General features: G+C 35.8%; 1 protein-coding gene across 1 annotated transcript; it reads right to left on the reverse strand.

Annotated features, from left to right (window-relative positions):
- Positions 1–16804: 16804 nt before the first annotated feature.
- On the reverse strand, positions 16805–18334 carry LOC110693725. The gene has a single exon (XM_021870898.1). The coding sequence runs from the start codon at positions 18332–18334 to the stop codon at positions 16805–16807; it is 1530 nt and encodes a 509-aa protein (XP_021726590.1).
- Between the last annotated feature and the right edge of the window lie 487 nt (positions 18335–18821).

Genomic DNA, 18821 nt, shown 5'->3' on the forward strand with positions numbered 1-18821 from the left:
ATGAAATATTCAGTTTAGCTTTAATAAGTTCAGTTAAGTTCAGTTTAACTTAGTTCAGTAATCAAAACAGGCCCTTAGAGGCAAATTGGATGGTTCCACCCATCCTATTAGACTTCTGGAAGGTATTAGAGACCACGGTAAACATTTCGGAATTTTTTATTTCCGAGCGAAAAAACAATCAAAAATTTCCAAAATTGAAGGCTATTATCCACATTTTATGAGGAATTTTGGAGGTTTCGAGACCTAGTGTCGAAAAGTTTTGAGATACCGGGGGAAACATCTCAAGGTCATATAATGTTGTTTGGAACAATATATGACCATTTTATGTTGTCATAAATGTCTATGATAAGCGTGAGTTTATGAAATCGGTGCTAGTTGCAAATGGGTAAATTGCCTGTTTAAAGGCATATTGGATGGTTGGACCCACCCAAATGGACTCCCGGGATGTATTAGGATCCATGGTAAGCATCTCGGCAATTTTCATTTCCGGGTCAAAAAAAAAGTGAAAGTTTGTCCAAATGGACTCCCGGGGTGTATTAGAATCCATGGTAAGTATCTCGGCAATTTTTATTTACGATTTCGAGTCAATTTTTGACATTTTAAAAAAATGAACTTAATGCATGGGGTGACTCCTTAAGTCGTATAAGGAGGTTTGAAACAATAAGACATCGATAAAGATGTCTAAAAATTCAGTACCAAGAATGAGTTTTAACTTTGAAATTCATGAAATTTTGAATTATAATGATGTCATATAAGTGTAATAATGTGATGTGATTTGATTATAATGATGTCATAAAAGTATATTGAAGTAATGTGACTTGACTATAATGATGTCATATTATGAGATAATTATATTTATAATAATTTGATGTCAGAATATGATATGACTTGACAATAGTAATGTCATAAAAGTATAATTATGACTTAACCATAATAGTGAAGTAATTTGACAATAGTAATGGAAAAGAACAGATGATATGATGTGATGATTGATTTGACAAAGTAACTATGGATAATTATATTACTTACTCCCTCCGTCCCTAAATAATAGTCCTTTATGGCCTATTTTCAGTCCCAAATTGGTAGTCCCCTTTGCCTTTTCAAGTAGCATTAATATTTTAGTTTTTCAAAATACCCTCATTTTTTTTATCCTTTTCCTTTGTCCTTCCCATTTTACCCCCATAATTTCCTCATATTTTTGTGCCATTTTCTCCTAAATTTCTACACTCTTCCTTTCTCCTCTGGCATTAAATTTTTATGTCCCCTTTTTCTCTCTGAAAAGCAAATAAAACCCTTTGTAATTGGTTTCTTCTGAAAAGCGGAAAACAGCAAAGCAAAAACACTTTATCTCCCTAGAATTTATTTGTTAATCATTATCAGTTTCTTTTCCCCATAGAGTTGTACTTCTTTCTTAAGTTTCTTAATTCCCGTGATTTTTTCCCATAAGGGACTATTATTTGGGGACGGAGGGAGTACTATTTGAAGGAGTTATGTCTTCGTCGTGTGCAATTACTAGATATATAAATGGATCAAATTATGGAGATAATTAAGTTCGTACATTTGGGTCGTCGTTTTGCCATAGCTAGAGGTACTAACGATCTTTGGACTAGTAAAATAGCCCTAAACCCAATTGAACGGATCCTATAAGGTCACACAAGGGCTAGATCGAGCATTAGAGGACAAGGCCCATCATGGGCCTCATCACTCTAGGTGGCCGGCCATATGGAGTGGACAAGAGAGCTTTGGGCTTCGTGCCCTAGTCTAATTATAATGAGATTATAAATAGACTAGGTGCCTAGGTTTGCAAGTACAGGAAAGCAATTAACTGATCAGTGTGATCAAACCCTAATTAGCAAACACGAAACCTAACCCCTCTCATAGTCCTCTCTCTCTCACAGCTCTCTCCTCCTCCTAGGCGCCGGTGGTGTGTCGCGGTGGTGGTGGTTCGTGCGGTGGTCGGTTGTCCGTAAAGGTGGTGATCGCGGTTTTCCTCAATCACTCGACCAATCTAGTATTGGTGGACGGCTCGTTCGAATCTCGTGGACTAAGTAGAGGAGCAACGCTTGGGGCTCTATTCTCTTCCTGATTTTCCTGTCGAATAGCTTCGTGGAATTCACGCGTCAAAGGTATAATTATGTGTCTTGTGTGTTATGCATGTGATTCTTGGGATTGGTACTTGATTGAATATGATTCATGTTTTTCCGCTGCGTAGTACCTATTAACTCCTACAGTGGTATCAGTTAGCCTCTTGCATGAACGCGCTAGATCATAATAATACGATTATTTGATGTCCACGTTAATTTTATAATCAATTAAGAGGGAGAAATTATTATATTTAATGTGATTAAACTTTTGGAATAGATTAAATGTGATTAAATTATGCTCAAAATAGCCATGAAGAGACCGAATTTTAGCCCTAAATTGTTCGAAAATTTCGAACACCCTAACCCTAAAATTTCGAATTTTTCGAATTCCTAGCCCCAAAATATGATTTTTGTGCTTGATTTTGATTTAATTGGATTTATTTTATGATTCATAATTTTAATTAGATTGATTTATGCATAAAAGTGTTTTGTGTATGATCATCAATTTAATTTTAAAAGTTAGAATTAAATTGGGATTGATTTTATGAAGAACCCTAATTTTAAAGTTAAATGTGATTTAAATTTAATCTTATGGACTGATTTAATTTAATTATGATAAGTGTTATTTTAATTAAATTAAAACACAAAACAAAAAAAATGATTTAGGTGGTCGGCAACCGCGGCTGGGTGGCGCAGCCACGGCGGCTGCCGACCAGGTGGCAGTCCGAGAGGGAGGGAGGGCAGGCGGTCGGGGTGGATGTGGGTAGCAGCGTGCAAGTGTTGCACGACAGCTGCCACGGCTGCAGAGTAGCTGCCCGCTGCTGCCTTGCGGCAGTGGCTGCTGTTATGGCAGCCAGCCACCGTGGCTAGCTTCGGATAGCCAACCACGGTGGTCGGCGGTGGTGGCTTGCGGTATTTCAAAAAAAAATTAATTTTATCTTATTTTAAAAATTATTTCAAGATAATTGTGAATTATTTTGGGATAAAATCAGCTTTATTTTAGATAAGTTAGAATATTTTGAAAATATGGTCTTTTATTTTAAAAGATAAAATTGATTTTATTTGGATAAAATCTTTTATTTTAGGATAAAATCAAATATTCAAAAGTTGTTATATTTGATATTATCCATATTTAAAGTTGTTAAATGGGTAATTATCCTAATCAAAGTGGTTAATTTTGGATAAGATTAATTAGGATATTCTGAGCATATTCCAAAAGGATAATAATTGATTTAAATAATGTGATTATCCCATAATTAGATTAGGATATAATTGATTTTAAAATTATTTGATTGGCTAGTAATTAGGATAGAATCTCCTAAATTTGTTAGGATAATCATGGAAGATTAAATATGATTTATCTTTCGAGATTAAAATATGATTTGATTCTATCTCATGACTAAATTAAATATATGATATTTTATAAACGGTCATGAATAATATATGATATTATCTAATTATGATTAAAATATGAGATATTTTAGGAAATGCGTTGACTTTATTATGAACATTCGATGTTGTAGTTTATACAAGCATTTTGAGTGATTTATTATATTGCACTTTTATAATATATGATATTATGTTGCTGTATATAGACTAGTATGGCCCATAGATTCTTAAATACGATCTGCGCATCGTGATGTATTTTTGTAATCTAAATACGGTCTGCGTACCATTAAGTATTTTTGTAAATTTTATTTAAAGTAAATAGAATAGTTATTTAAATAGTGTTAGTCCAAAGAAGTCCATGAAGTGAAGGCCCAAAGGAGCAAGGTGGATGGAGATCCGTGATGATTCAAGTGGGAGCTTTTTCATTTCTAGTTTTCTTAGGACTAAGGGGCCATACTAATGTCATGATTTATTGTATTAGTAGATTATGCATGTTAGATTTTATTTATGTTGATTGATGATGCGCTAGAGTTCACTAAATAATCACAACATAATAAATCTAGGTCCCAGTAATATTGAGAATTCTTTTCCAATTAAAAACCCGATGAAACCTTTGATATTTATGATGGGTCATGCCAAAGTTGGGTGTCATATTATATCTTAGGGGAGTGGGGGTAAAACAAATTTTACACTTTTAATTGGTTATTCTCAACAAGGTTACCTAAATAGTTTAGAACCTTGAAGCACTAGTAGAAAATATCAAAAAGGCACCCCCTAATTGGCACCGGTTCAGTCCAAATCGGTGCCAAAAATGGGCTACAAAATTGGTGGGAAGTTAAAGCAGAATAAAAGGCACTGGTTCAGTCCAAACCGGTGGCAAAAACATAAAGGCCACCGGTTTGAACCGGTGCCTTTGTGAACCGGTATTTTAAGTATTAAAAAAAAAAAAAGCGGTTGCTACTTAATTTTTCTCAACCCTAACCTAATTCATTCCTCTTTTTCTCTCCTCTCCTCTCCTCCTCTTTCTCTTTCTCTCTCCTCTCCTATCCTCCTCCTTCCTTCTCCTTCTCAACTGACCATCTTCTCGAATAATTAGTTTTTCAGCCGCCATTTCACCGCCACAACAATCACCATCACAACCACCACCTCCGGCCCAGCCCAGCCCACAGAAATGTCGATCTCCTTTCTCTTTCTTTCTCGATCTCCTTCTCTTTCTTTCTCGATCTCCTTCTTTCTTTCTCTTAAAGACCACCACTTGCACCACCACATGCAACACCACCAAGACCACCACATGCATCACCAATTCGAGGTTTTTTTTTTTTATTATTTATTTATTTTATGGGTTTGTTTTTTGTTAATCATTTGAATTCGTTTTTTTATATTTATTTTCTGGGTTTGTTTTTTTTTTTAATCCAAGGTTTTATTTTCTGGGTTCGTTTTTGTTTTTTATTTCTGGTTTTTTGTCTTAATCAATTTTTTGATCGATTTTTTTAATTCGTTTTTTTTTTTAAATTTTCTAGGTTTTATTTTATTTTAATCGAATTTTTTTTTTAATTTAAGCGATTTTATTTTGTTTTTGATTTTTATTTACTGAGTTTTTTTTTATCGATTTTTATTTTTAATTTTCTGGATTTTAATCAGTTTTTGATTTTTATTTTAATCGGTTTTTGGTTTTTTTTTTCTGGGTTTATTCGATTTGTTTTTTTTTTCTGGGTTTATTCGATTTCAATTTTTTTCGTTTTCTGGGTTTATTCGAATACTGGGTTTTCAAGTTTTTTTTCGATTTCAATTTTTTTCTGGGTTTGAATTTTTGGGATTAAATTTCTGGTTTTGAATTTTTGGGATTAAATTTCTAGGTTTTTTTTTTAAGCTTGATTATATTAATCGGTTTTTTTTGTTCTAATTGGTGCAGGTATGTTATTTAGATCTGAAATCGAAGAAACAAGTTACAAGAATATTGATTTAGATGTGAATGGGTTTTTTTTTATTTATATTGTAATTTTTTTTTAATTTATATTGTAATTTTTTTACATACTTATACGTTGTAATCAAACTATTTTATTGATGTATATTATAATTTTTTTTTGTTCATATACTGTAAATATTCGATGATATTGGATTTATGTTTTGATGTGGTTATTAATTTAGTCTATTTAATTTTTAAGTGGATAAAACGATAAAACAAAAAACAAAAACAAAAAAAAATTTGGGGCACTTTTGGCACCGGTTAACCGGTGCCAAAAACAAGCAATTATTATTTTTTTTTGCCACTTTTAGCACTGGTTAACCGGTGCCAATTCCGAGTTTTGGCACCGGTTTGAACCGGTGCCTTTTTAAACCACTTATTGGCACCCCCCCACATTGGAACCGGTACAAACCGGTGCCTTAGGCCGGGTTTGAACCGGTGCCTGATAGGCGTGTCGCGTACCTAACAAAAATAAACCTAACTAGACCACTACTATGTAGACGGGCAAGCAAGGGTCGGATCCCAAGAGACTATGGTTCAACTAATTAAATAGACTCAAGCAATTACTAAGCAAGTAACCGATTCAAATTAGTGAGAATCAATAATTAAAGAACTAATTAAAACGATTAAATCAAAAAAATATGACAAATCAATGCTAAAAACATCCAAGATCAAGCTTCACCACGAATACAATTAATGCAATAGTCGTTCTACCCCTAACACATAATTTAATTGATTAAAGAGGAAAAGTAATCCATGAACAATACCAATGGTCTCTCCCGAGTTATCAATGGATTCTCTAACCACAATCAAGCCTACTTCCGTGGAATCATGTAAATTAAAGACCTTGAGCACATTACTCTAACTTCCTAATCATCCATTCAACTACTCCCGTGATGAACTTCAAACCCTTAATTGATTTATTCAAATCCGTCAAAACCCAACTCCCGTTGCGATTAAAACAAAGGATTAATAACAACACCAATTATCCCTAATCTAGTATTGGCATAAGCATAATCAGTTAAGCATATCAATTACAATTATTATTAGAGAATTTAAAGAATTAAATCATGCATTAATCATATTCGGGTTCCGCTAGATCTTGGAATAAGAAAACTACTCACACATATTAACGAAAGTGAAAACAATATTCAATGAAGAAAACATGATTAATAAGCAATTAAAAGTAAAAGAAGAAATAAAGATGAATACTAATTGCTTGAATGAAGAAAAGTACCAATTGTTGATGAACAAAGATTAAAACTTGAAAGTGCAAATTAATCTAGATCTAGAGAGAATATTAGGGTTCTAATGAAGATTTTAAAGCTAGAAAATAATAACTAAGTATGTTTTAGTCGGGATTTACAAAGGGTATTTATAACCCTTAAAATAAGAAACCCGAAAGTAGTAAAAATACGCTTCGCGAAACTCCGCCCGGTCAGACCGGGCAAAGCCGCTGATGGGCGTTAGAACGGTCGCACATTCCACACTCAATCAAATAAATTTATAAATCCTAAAACTAACCCCTAAACAAGTCTAGTGGTAAGTTCGGAGTCGAACCACAAGGAACGGTAATGCTAGATTGTTCTTAATCTAATGCCTAAGCTATGCCGAAGTCGATTTACGGATAAAGGACACTACAACTACACTAAAACACATATAAAGAACAAGGCATGATAAAGTCTACTAGGGGAAAATATCCACTTAGAACAATTAATAAGCTAATGAGAATCCATTTGATAATCAATCATGCAAAGAAAGAATTATAATGAGAATTAACTACACTCAAAAGTAATCTCTCAAATTCCTAGCCTAGATCCCTCATTGACTAGGTGCATAGAAGAAAATTACCCAAAATGCAATCAAATATATCAATTCTAATTCACAATCCCTTGTCAAACTAAACCAATATGCAATTAAGTGTGCTATCATGGGAGATCAATCCAATCTAAAACAAACAACATGCCAACATCAATTCAATCAATTTAATCACACAATTATCATCAAATTTATCTCAAATAACTCAAATAATCATTACAAAGCCTCACTCAACACCTAGTAGAAGGGAAACTACTCAAGCATAATGAAAGCAACTAAATAAAGCAATAAGAGAAGAGAAAGTAAGAAATGCTCATTGATATAAGGTGGAGATCTTCAAATTCCTCATTTGATTATCCAAAATCCATGAAAACCATTGTGCTCCTCACTTTCTCTCTCTAAAATTTTGAGAGTTTCTCTCTCTAAAACCTAAAACTAACCTAAAATCTATTCTAAAATGAAAAATATTTCTTTCTTTTTTTTAATGAGCAAAAAAAAAACTATTTATACCCCTTACAAAAGTGCTTAGGAAGCTCCGCAAAAAGTCAGCTGAAACGGGAAAAGGTTCGACCGAACTCTGTGTAGGTTCGGTCGGACTCAGGGTAGGTTCGGCTGAACTCAGGGTAGGTTCGGTCGAACCTCCCTGATCCTTGTTTGGTCGAACTTTCCTGGTTCGACCCCTCCTGTAAACATGCTGAAAACTTGGTTGAAACTGCCTTGGAGGTTCGGTCGAACTTTTCAAAAGTTTGACCACACCTTGGTTCGACCGAACCTCTTAAAGGTTCGGCCACACCTCCTCTTGAACTTCCTCTTCTTGCTTCCTCTTCTTCCCTTTTGCTCCTCTAGTCTTTGTCCATGCCTCCATACTTGGCCAAGGGGCCTCCTACCGTGCTTAGGACCGTCATGGAACCTGCAAAAGATAGCAAAGGTCACGAGAGCATGGGGATGATAAAATTATGCATAAAGATTATCAAAACAAGCGCAAATAAGCATACTTTTCATCCATAAAAGAAAAGGAAGCCATAAGAGGAGAAAAGAGGTAGAAAACCTAAGAAAAACAGGAGAAAAGAGACCAATACACTACCCCTAAGGGTAACATAAATGTCACTCATCAAACACCCCCAAGCTTAACTTTTGCTCATCCTCGAGCAAAACAAAACAAACACAACGGAAAACGATGTATATTTTTTAAAAAAAAAACAATAAAATAAAATAAAACTAGAAGAGAAAGAATATACACTAACTCACTTTCGTAGGAATCACGAATGCATTTAGCGCATGCATCAAGCACTTTAAACCCCATAGATTGCTCTAGAGGACGAGTAAGCTCTCGTAAGGGTGTCCTAAGAGTTTAACCCATAACTCTTGACAAAAATTAAGGCAAGGCAATAAATAAATAAAATAAAATAAATCGAAGTAAGAGAAAAGTTACAAGCGTTCTAGAGTGAACTTTTATGATGGAACAAACACTAATGAATGTCAATCTTTCTAAAATAATAAAGGTATGCACGTTCTAAGATGTCCAAGGTTGATTGAAACATAACATATGCTAAGCATAGAGAACTAAAGGAAACACATTCCACCTTTTGTTTCAACCAATCAAACCACGTTCTCTCTACTAGTTTCAAATCCACTTTCAAGTTAGCTTCTCATGATTCCACGAAGAAACCGGAAAATAAATAAGAAATTAAAAACATTGAGAAGGTTACCCGACATCTTGGCTATGCAAACTCGCTCTATAGGCTTGATTCCTATTTCCCGCCATCATTGAAAGACTTAACCCTCTAGGATCAAAAGGACTTTCAAGGTATTAACATATAAGCTAGGAGAGTAAAGGTGTGGAGAACTCTTGAAATTGGTGGTAAACCTATGTGAAGCACGGGTGGAACTTCTTCCACAAGATCCAAACGATTCCAAAACAAAAGTGCCAAGTATGCTTATTAAATAACTTTCCCCCAAGCTTATTTAACACAAAATAACAAAAACAGGGAGAACAACAATAACAAAACCCTTTTTTTTTTTTTTTTTTGTGCTTTACATTCTTCTTTACCCTTTTTTTTCAATAATTCCTTTTTCCAAGTTTTTTTTTTTTTTTTTTTTTTTTTTTTTTTTTTTTTTAAATGTCCTTGCCTCTTTTAACTTTGGACGGCTTTTTTCTCAAAATGTATTTGGTTTTATGCAAAAAAATTATATACAACACATACTTGCTTTGCAAATGAACTTATAATTCTAAACTTGCACCATAAACAATAAAACAAGCTCCAAAACAAAATTGCTTCACAAACTAAAGGTAGGATTTAAAGTGAAACCAAGGCTTCAAGGCTTGTATTGTGGCTAGAGAAAAGAAGGTATATGGCTCAAAAGGGCTAGCAAGAGGGGCAAATATAAACTAAACTCAAAAATAGAAAATCTATCCTATAAAAAGAGAAATTCCTTTGTCATCCCCTAAAGTGGCACGGTCGCGATCTTGGGAGCTAAAAGTCAAGTTCTAGATATGAGAATGCAATAGCCAAGGATCCAAATATGCCGCTCAACAAAGTATGATGAAGGCTAGAACAATTATACATCACTAGGGATAGCAATAACTAACTCTTGATTTCATATCCACTATAGAGAGCAACTCCATCTTACCACAAGCAAGTGAACTAGAGCTTCATGGTCCCAAAGTTCTTAGCCAACTACCTTAGCATACCATATCCTAGAGTCAACCTAACACATTCTCAAACCGTGCACACCTCTAAAATTTAGGAAGAAAGGCATTCAAGAATACAAGTCCAAAAGTATTATGTCCAAAGCAAGAACAAAAGAAAATACATTGCAAATTTGCCTTGATAGAAACAAAAATCTTTTTGTGATTTTCAAGACATAGAAAATGGAAAAGCATATACAAATGTGCATGGCATATATGAATCAAAATTCCACCAAACATGATAGAATACCCTCCCCCAAGCTTGAATGAGGCAACATGCTCAAACTTTAAACCAAAGAATCCATGGGAGGAGAAAAGAAAGAAAGTCATCCAACCAACCAACATATGTCCAACAAGTCACAAATCATTAGAGGAAGAGCAAGGAAGGATATTACCGGATATTAGGTGGGTATAGTACTCGCAAATGACCCAATTAAACCTTCTTGAAGCCGACTACCTCTAAAATTGAATCTTGTTTTCCATGTGCTAGCAAAAGTGGAGTCAAACTTCCTTGATTCTTGATCCAAACCAATGCATAAGAGTATATTAAGTTATGTACCTAGCACCAAGCACACAAACATTTCCATGAGGCCAAAAACTATTCTAAAAAGAAAATAAAATGAAAGCAATAAAACACGGGTTACTTCCCGAGAAAGGCTTTCTTAAGGTCCAAGCTTGACCGCTCTAGTAAATAATATTGCAACGATCGCAAGAGCTTGTCAAATGCACTACTACACATCTCATAAGATAACAAGTAAGCAAATGATATAAGAAGGGCATGCACCAAGATTAGTGCACGCAAAAGAAGGTGAAGAGGGAGTTTCCAAGAAGAAGAAGAATCAAAAGAAAATTCAAGAAAATAAGAAGAAGAATAGAAAGGCAAACTCTCTTCACAAAAATCTTTTTGGGTGGCAAAATCACCATTTTCCTCAATTGAAGACGAATGAGGGACATAAAAATCTTCATAGGCAAGGGGGTCCCCAATAGGCTCATTAACAAAGGAAGGAAGGGATATAGGAGTGTAGGGGATATGGTTGAAATTCCTTGAAAAAGGGACATGAGAGAAGGGGATAGGAGCAATGGTCTTACAAATGGTCTCTTCTTCACCACCATTCCTCAAATCACCAATTTGAGCATGAAAATCAATCATAGAATCCTCAAAAGAAGAACACTCATGATCATGATCTCCCTCAAACATCCAACTTCCAAGAGGAACTACATAATCCCCTTCACTACAATCATGAACAACAACTCCCTTAACTTCCTTAAAGCCTAAAATCTCAAAGCCATGCATGAATGGATGCAAATTCATTTCAAAATGGTCTCTCTCCCATGAAGCATTCTTAATGAACTCACTCAAAAGGCTATGGGTTTTCATTTGACACTCAATAAACACATTAGACATAACCTTAAATGAATCCAAATACTCATGGATAAAAGGATCACAATCATGAACTTGAGACTCATCAAGATGGGAAAAAGGGTTAGGATTTTCAAAATCAACACTCTCTTCATTCTCAACTCCTTCACCATCACTCATATGCTCACCAATGGGATCCTCACACTCTCTTGGTTGCTCAAAATCATCATCATCATCCTCAACACACACATTAAATTGGGATTTTTCACAAACAAGCATCAAGGGTGACAATTGGCTTTCTAACTCTTCTTTTCTTCTCCTTCCCTCCTCAAGACGCTCCTCATTCTTTTTCATTATCTCTAATTGACCTCTCATAGAATTAAGAATCATTTCCTTACTAGGCCCAAGCTCATTATCAAGCTCAATGCACCTAATTTGAGATTCAAAAGTAGCAATAAGGGATTCAAAAGGTGTTGAAGGTTGAGGCTCAACAAGAGAAGAAGAAGTACAACCAAGATTGGAAAAATCAACATTAAGATCATGAGCATATACATCACATTGGGGAGTGGGGGCACAATCAAACACATGAGATTCATCATTAAGGGAACGAAGCACATCACAAGAAGGCATGGTAAATAATGAAGAATATTGAAACACACCATTAGCATCAACTTGAGCATGTACCTCATCATCATGAACAAAAGAGGAAATAGAGTTGAAATCATGTGTTTTAGGTTCACTTAATGGATCATGTAACAAATCATGGGAATTCATGCTAATATTAGAAGTATCAACACATTGCATATCAATAATAGAATCATGATTACCCTTATTATAGACATCCCAAGCAAACCAAACATAAAAATCCCAAGCATCATCAATTAATAATGCTCTAAATTCACCATTATGCATGCATTCAACTTCATCCCTAGTTTGCTCATTCAAACCAAAATAACAAATCTCACAAGCCTCCCAAAGACTACAACAATCAAAATCCAAATATCCCACAAGTCTATTGAAATATTCACAAAAAGGCTCATTGTCATATTGAGGAAACGAGTTACTTGACATTTTTTTTTACAAAAACAAGCAAAAATTAAAAAAATAAAATAAAAATAAAATAAAAAGAAAAGTATACACAAAGACCTAGACTCAAGCAATCAAAAACAATCAAGCATTGACACCGTTCCCCGGCAACGGCGCCATTTTGATGGGCGTTAGAACGGTCGCACATTCCACACTCAATCAAATAAATTTATAAATCCTAAAACTAACCCCTAAACAAGTCTAGTGGTAAGTTCGGAGTCGAACCACAAGGAACGGTAATGCTAGATTGTTCTTAATCTAATGCCTAAGCTATGCCGAAGTCGATTTACGGATAAAGAACACTACAACTACACTAAAACACATATAAAGAACAAGGTATGATAAAGTCTACTAGGGGAAAAGATCCACTTAGAACAATTAATAATCTAATGAGAATCCATTTGATAATCAATCATGCAAAGAAAGAATTATAATGAGAATTAACTACACTCAAAAGTAATCTCTCAAATTCCTAGCCTAGATCCCTCATTGACTAGGTGCATAGAAGAAAATTACCCAAAATGCAATCAAATATATCAATTCTAATTCACAATCCCTTGTCAAACTAAACCAATATGCAATTAAGTGTGCTATCATGGGAGATCAATCCAATCTAAAACAAACAACATGCCAACATCAATTCAATCAATTTAATCACACAATTATCATCAAATTTATCTCAAATAACTCAAATAATCATTACAAAGCCTCACTCAACACCTAGTAGAAGGGAAACTACTCAAGCATAATGAAAGCAACTAAATAAAGCAATACGAGAAGAGAAAGTAAGAAATGCTCATTGATATAAGGTGGAGATCTTCAAATTCCTCATTTGATTATCCAAAATCCATGAAAACCATTGTGCTCCTCACTTTCTCTCTCTAAAATTTTGAGAGTTTCTCTCTCTAAAACCTAAAACTAACCTAAAATCTATTCTAAAATGAAAAATCTTTCTTTCTTTTTTTTAATGAGCAAAAAAAAACTATTTATACCCCTTACAAAAGTGCTTAGGAAGCTCCGCAAAAAGTCAGCTGAAACGGGAAAAGGTCCGACCGAACTCTGTGTAGGTTCGGTCGGACTCAGGGTAGGTTCGGCTGAACTCAGGGTAGGTTCGGTCGAACCTCCCTGATCCTTGTTTGGTCGAACTTTCCTGGTTCGACCCCTCCTGTAAACATGCTGAAAACTTGGTTGAAACTGCCTTGGAGGTTCGGTCGAACTTTTCAAAAGTTTGACCACACCTTGGTTCGACCGAACCTCTTAAAGGTTCGGCCACACCTCCTCTTGAACTTCCTCTTCTTGCTTCCTCTTCTTCCCTTTTGCTCCTCTAGTCTTTGTCCATGCCTCCATACTTGGCCAAGGGGCCTCCTACCGTGCTTAGGACCGTCATGGAACCTGCAAAAGATAGCAAAGATCACGAGAGCATGGGGATGATAAAATTATGCATAAAGATTATCAAAACAAGCGCAAATAAGCATACTTTTCATCCATAAAAGAAAAGGAAGCCATAAGAGGAGAAAAGAGGTAGAAAACCTAAGAAAAACAGGAGAAAAGAGACCAATACACTACCCCTAAGGGTAACATAAATGTCACTCATCAGCCGCCCGGTCAGGCGCGACAGACAAACTCGCCTCCTCGCACGATACTTTGCCCGCCCGGTCTTTTAGGGCAATGCCGCCCGGTCCGGGCGGATGGGAGTTGAATTCTTCACTTCTTTTCTTCTTCGCCCTGGCTGCCAGGGCAATGTTGCCCTCCAGGGCGATGGGGGTAAGATACATCTATGTACTACTTTTCTCTTCTCTTCTCCTTCCTTTGCCCTGGCTGCCAGGGCAATGTTGCCCTGCCAGGGCGGACACGGGTATCATCACTCTTCCATCTTAACAAACTCTCGTGACCATCCAAATTAGTCTCGTTCATCCTGAAATACATCAAAAACAACGAAACTACCCATAAAAGCACAACATGATCACAACCAAATCAAAACAAGCTAAAATAAGCTATGAACAATTAATCTAAGCTTGAAAACTACCTAAATGAACTTTAAAAACACGCTCAATATACGACTTATCAAACTCCCCCAAGCTAGACCAATGCTTGTCCTCAAGCATTGAAACATAGAACACAAGAAGAGTAGGATGGTCCCTTAAGCAAGAATATATGTGCGAACGAATTAAAACCAAGTGGAAAAACAAGAAATGCAAGTTAGTGATTATAAAACCACCATAAAATTCAAGCATTTGGAATTGACATCCAATCTTTCCACACATCTCCCCTAACCAACTCAGTCATATATGAATAGCATCTCACTTTAGTTGTGCAAATAAAACAAATAAGCCACTCATGTGTTTATAAGGGTTAGAATAAGAAATCACTCATCCTAATTGCAATTATGCACGTCGACTTCATGCAATTGTCCTCTTTAGATTTGCTCATAGATTTTCTCTACTTGTAAAGCGATGATGCAAGTATTGAAGTCATGAGATCCTAAATAAGGGTAGGCTTGGTTATATGGGGTTAGACGATGTCATTTGGGAATGTGGTGCTCAAAAATAACAAATAAAAATCCTAATCCCACTAAATAGCCAAATGTCGGGTTCAAACCAACCTTATATCCTCCGCACAACATATAAGCATGCCCTTATTCTCACTTTTATTCACAAGACAACATAGATTTCCATGACAAACATTGCCCTTTATTTTTTTCTTATTCATTCTCATTTTCTTATTTTTTTTCTTTTTTTTTCTTTGAAACTTGGAGCATACACAAACTTATTTTTCTGAATTTTTTCATTTTTGCTCTTTTTTTCTAACTTCTTTTTTTCTTTCTCTTTTATTTTCCAAACATAACTCAACAGGGCATAAATAATACATTGATTCTCCATCAAATAAACCTACAAAAAGGCTCTAAGGCATAAAATGTAAGGCGTCAAAGAAGGGGAATCATGGCTCAAATTGGTTCATCCTAAGAGTTAATGTAAAATAAAACGAAAATAAAATAAGCATCAAACACCTAAGAAGTTTTGGCTCTAATTATCTAAAAGGAACTTCAATCACTCTTCCACATTTCATCATAAGTCTCAAATAATCGCAAAGCAAATCCAAGAATCAAATTACATGAAGGAAAATCTAACACACATGAAAAAAGAATGGCTGATATAAGATGTATCAGTAAAAAATGGCTCAAAAGTCTCACATAGGTACTCAAGCTATCCATATTGGTCGAGCGGGGAGACCATTCTAGCCACAAACAAGTTCAATTCCAAATCAATCAGTGAATGGGCTTTCAAAAACAAGTTTTTCACTTTTTAAAATCACACATATATTACATATCATCATCGAGGCAAAGTCGTATAAAGAACCCAAAGTAGAAAGTAATCCCTCCCCCAAGCTAAACTTCACATTGTCCTCAATGTGAACATATATCGAGTAAGAACAGGCAAGGGAAAAATAAAACTAGGCCCTACTGGCATAGGAGGGATCATACCTAGGGGAGGAGCTGGGACTGCCCTCAAAATAACGTCGCATCATAACCCCAAGACACTAAAAAAAATTAATAAATAAATAAAATATATAAAAAAAAGAAACTAAAAGGAAAATAAAACAAAAAAGGAAATGGGTTGCCTCCCATTTAGCGCTTGTTTAAGGTCTTTAGCTCGACCCCTCTTTAGTAGCTCAACCTGGGTTACCACACGGAGAAGATACTCTGCGGTATTTCTCATCAATATATCCACCTCCAAACGACTCCTTCAAATTAGCGTTGATGTGCTTTGTATTCGAATTGACCTTCATGTAACTAAACCCATCATGTGGTGGAATATTGTCCTTTTTGCTCACAGGATTTCTATTAGAAATACACTTATCAACCAAAAGGTTAGTAGCATCGATTTTCAAACAAGTACCACCATCAAAAATAAAATTATGGTCATTGAAAAGCTTAAACACAACTTGTTTATCCTGAGCTCTAATGGTCACTTGTCCTTTAGGAACATTTATTAAAGCTTGACTTGTAGCAAGAAAAGGGCGACCAAAGATGAGTGGGATCTTATGGTCTTCTTTCATATCCACTACAACAAAGTCAACAGGAAAAACAAGTTCACCAATCCCAACTAATACATCTTCAACTACACCCTTAGGGAGTCTAACATTTCTATCAGCCATATGAAGAGATATAGGAGAGGGTTTAAGGTTTTTCAAACCTAATTTGTCATACACTGAAGAAGGCATTAAGTTAACACTAGCACCCAGATCACACAAGACCCTATCAAAATATGTTTCGTTTATCATACAAGGGATAGTAAAACTACCAGGATCATGCAATTTAGGTGGTAAGCTATCATGTAAAGGATAAGGACATTTCTCCTTTACTACCAAACTTTCTAATTTCTTATCATTATGATCATGATCTAGAATTCCTTTCACAAATTTGCAAATTGAGGCATTTGAATTACAAGATCGGAAAAAGGAATGGTAGCATATACCTTCTTAAGAGTCTCAGAATACTTCCCAAAATGCTTATCGAGCACGGCTTTTGATAACCTTTGCGGGAAAGGCATCGGTTCCTCATAGGCTTGTGGAGCGACATATTTGGGACCTCCATTCTCGCTCATTTCAGTTTTTGACTCCAGATTGCACACTTTCTCCTCTAATCCCCCCGTAGTCAATCCGTTTCTTTTCACGAAAATTGCATTGCATTGTTTTATTTGGACTTTTGCTTGATCTTGAAGAGTTGATAGATGACTTAATTGTTGTGATAGTTGAGAAAGATGAGTTTTTATCCTCTTATTTTGAGCAACAAGCAATTGAATCGAGTTTTCAAAATATTCATTTTTCTTTGCTTGTAAATCAAATTGCTTTGATATAAGCTCTTGTTGTTGACGTTGGGAGGTAGCAAAAGTCTCCATAATGGATTCAAGATTTGAAGATTGAGGTGGTTGGTGGTGCATGGGATGATGATTGAAAGGTGCCCTTACTTGAAAAGCTGGAGGTGGTGGAGGATTTGCTATAGCTTGAGTGTTCTTGTATGAGAACCCTTGATGATTTCTCCACCCTTCATCAAATGGCCTTGTGGAGGTCGTGGTATAGAAAGCATTAGCTTGCTCAATCGTCATTCCATCATAATTGGGCTGACACTCCCGCGCAGTATGGCCTTGTAATCCACACATCTGACAAGTTTCCATCGAGGGTCGAGGGGACTCAACTTGGAGTTGATTGACCTTATGAGTTAGTGCCTGCACAGAACTAGTCAACATGGTTAGAGCATCAACATCATGTTTATTACCTATGTTGATAGCATTTCGTCCCCTTGGATGGTAATTATCATTAGCCGCCATCTTCTCAATCAAATCCTTTGCATCGGTTGGGTTCTTTGTCATGATAGAACCTCCAGACGCAGCATCAATATATATGCGAAACTCATGGGTCAAACCATTATAGAATGTTTGGATCAACATCCATTCTGGAATGTGAGGGCATTGTCTCTGCAATCGCTTAAACCTTCTCCATGCCTCATATAAAGACTCGTCATTAGATTGATGGAAGGTAGATAGCTTGTTCCTTAATTTCGCGGTTTTCTCTTGGCCCAAGAATTTTACTAGGAAGGCCTTAGAAAGCTTGTCCCACGTATCAAAGGAACCAATACCTTCATCTCGTAGCCATTCCCTTTCCCTATCCCTTAGTGAAAAAGGGAAAAGGTGTGGTCTGATAGCATCATCAGTGACACCGTTAAGTTTCATAGTGTCACACTTCTCCAAGAAACTATCAATATGAGTCACAGGGCAATCATTTGATGAGCCCGCAAAAGAATCATTGGAGATGAACTGTATGAATTGGGGCTTTAACTCAAAACTCTGAGCGGTGACAGGTAGTCTAACAATACTGGAGAGAAATCCGGTTGTTGTATCCGGAATACCATACTCCAAAAGAGATTTTGTTCCTGGGTCGACCATGTTTCTTTTATTTCGATTTCTCCTTCTTCTACTTCTTCGTCTTCTTGCAGTAGCTTCGATCTCAGAATCAAAAGGTGTTAAATCATCTGAACCTAAACTTCGAGTTTGCATGCAACAAAGAAACTAAAACGAGAGATCAAAGACACAAGGAACAATAGCCGAAGCAACAAAATATATGCTTAGTAAAATGAATCACAAATAACTAGAATGAAACCGTTAGTCCCCGGCAACGGCGCCAAAATTTGATAGGCGTGTCGCGTACCTAAAAAAAATAAACCTAACTAGACCACTACTATGTAGACGGGCAAGCAAGGGTCGGATCCCAAGAGACTATGGTTCAACTAATTAAATAGACTCAAGCAATTACTAAGCAAGTAACCAATTTAAATTAGTGAGAATCAATAACTAAAGAACTAATTAAAACGATTAAATCAAAACAATATGACAAATCAATGCTAAAAACATCCAAGATCAAGCTTCACCACGA

This window comes from Chenopodium quinoa, unplaced genomic scaffold (assembly GCF_001683475.1).
Source record: "Chenopodium quinoa cultivar QQ74 unplaced genomic scaffold, ASM168347v1, whole genome shotgun sequence".
NCBI lineage: Eukaryota > Viridiplantae > Streptophyta > Magnoliopsida > Caryophyllales > Amaranthaceae > Chenopodium > Chenopodium quinoa.

Excerpts from the sequence above, each read along its gene's own strand:
- LOC110693725 (XM_021870898.1), bottom strand. The coding sequence starts at position 18,334 with ATGGTCGACCCAGGAACAAAATCTCTTTTGGAGTATGGTATTCCGGAT.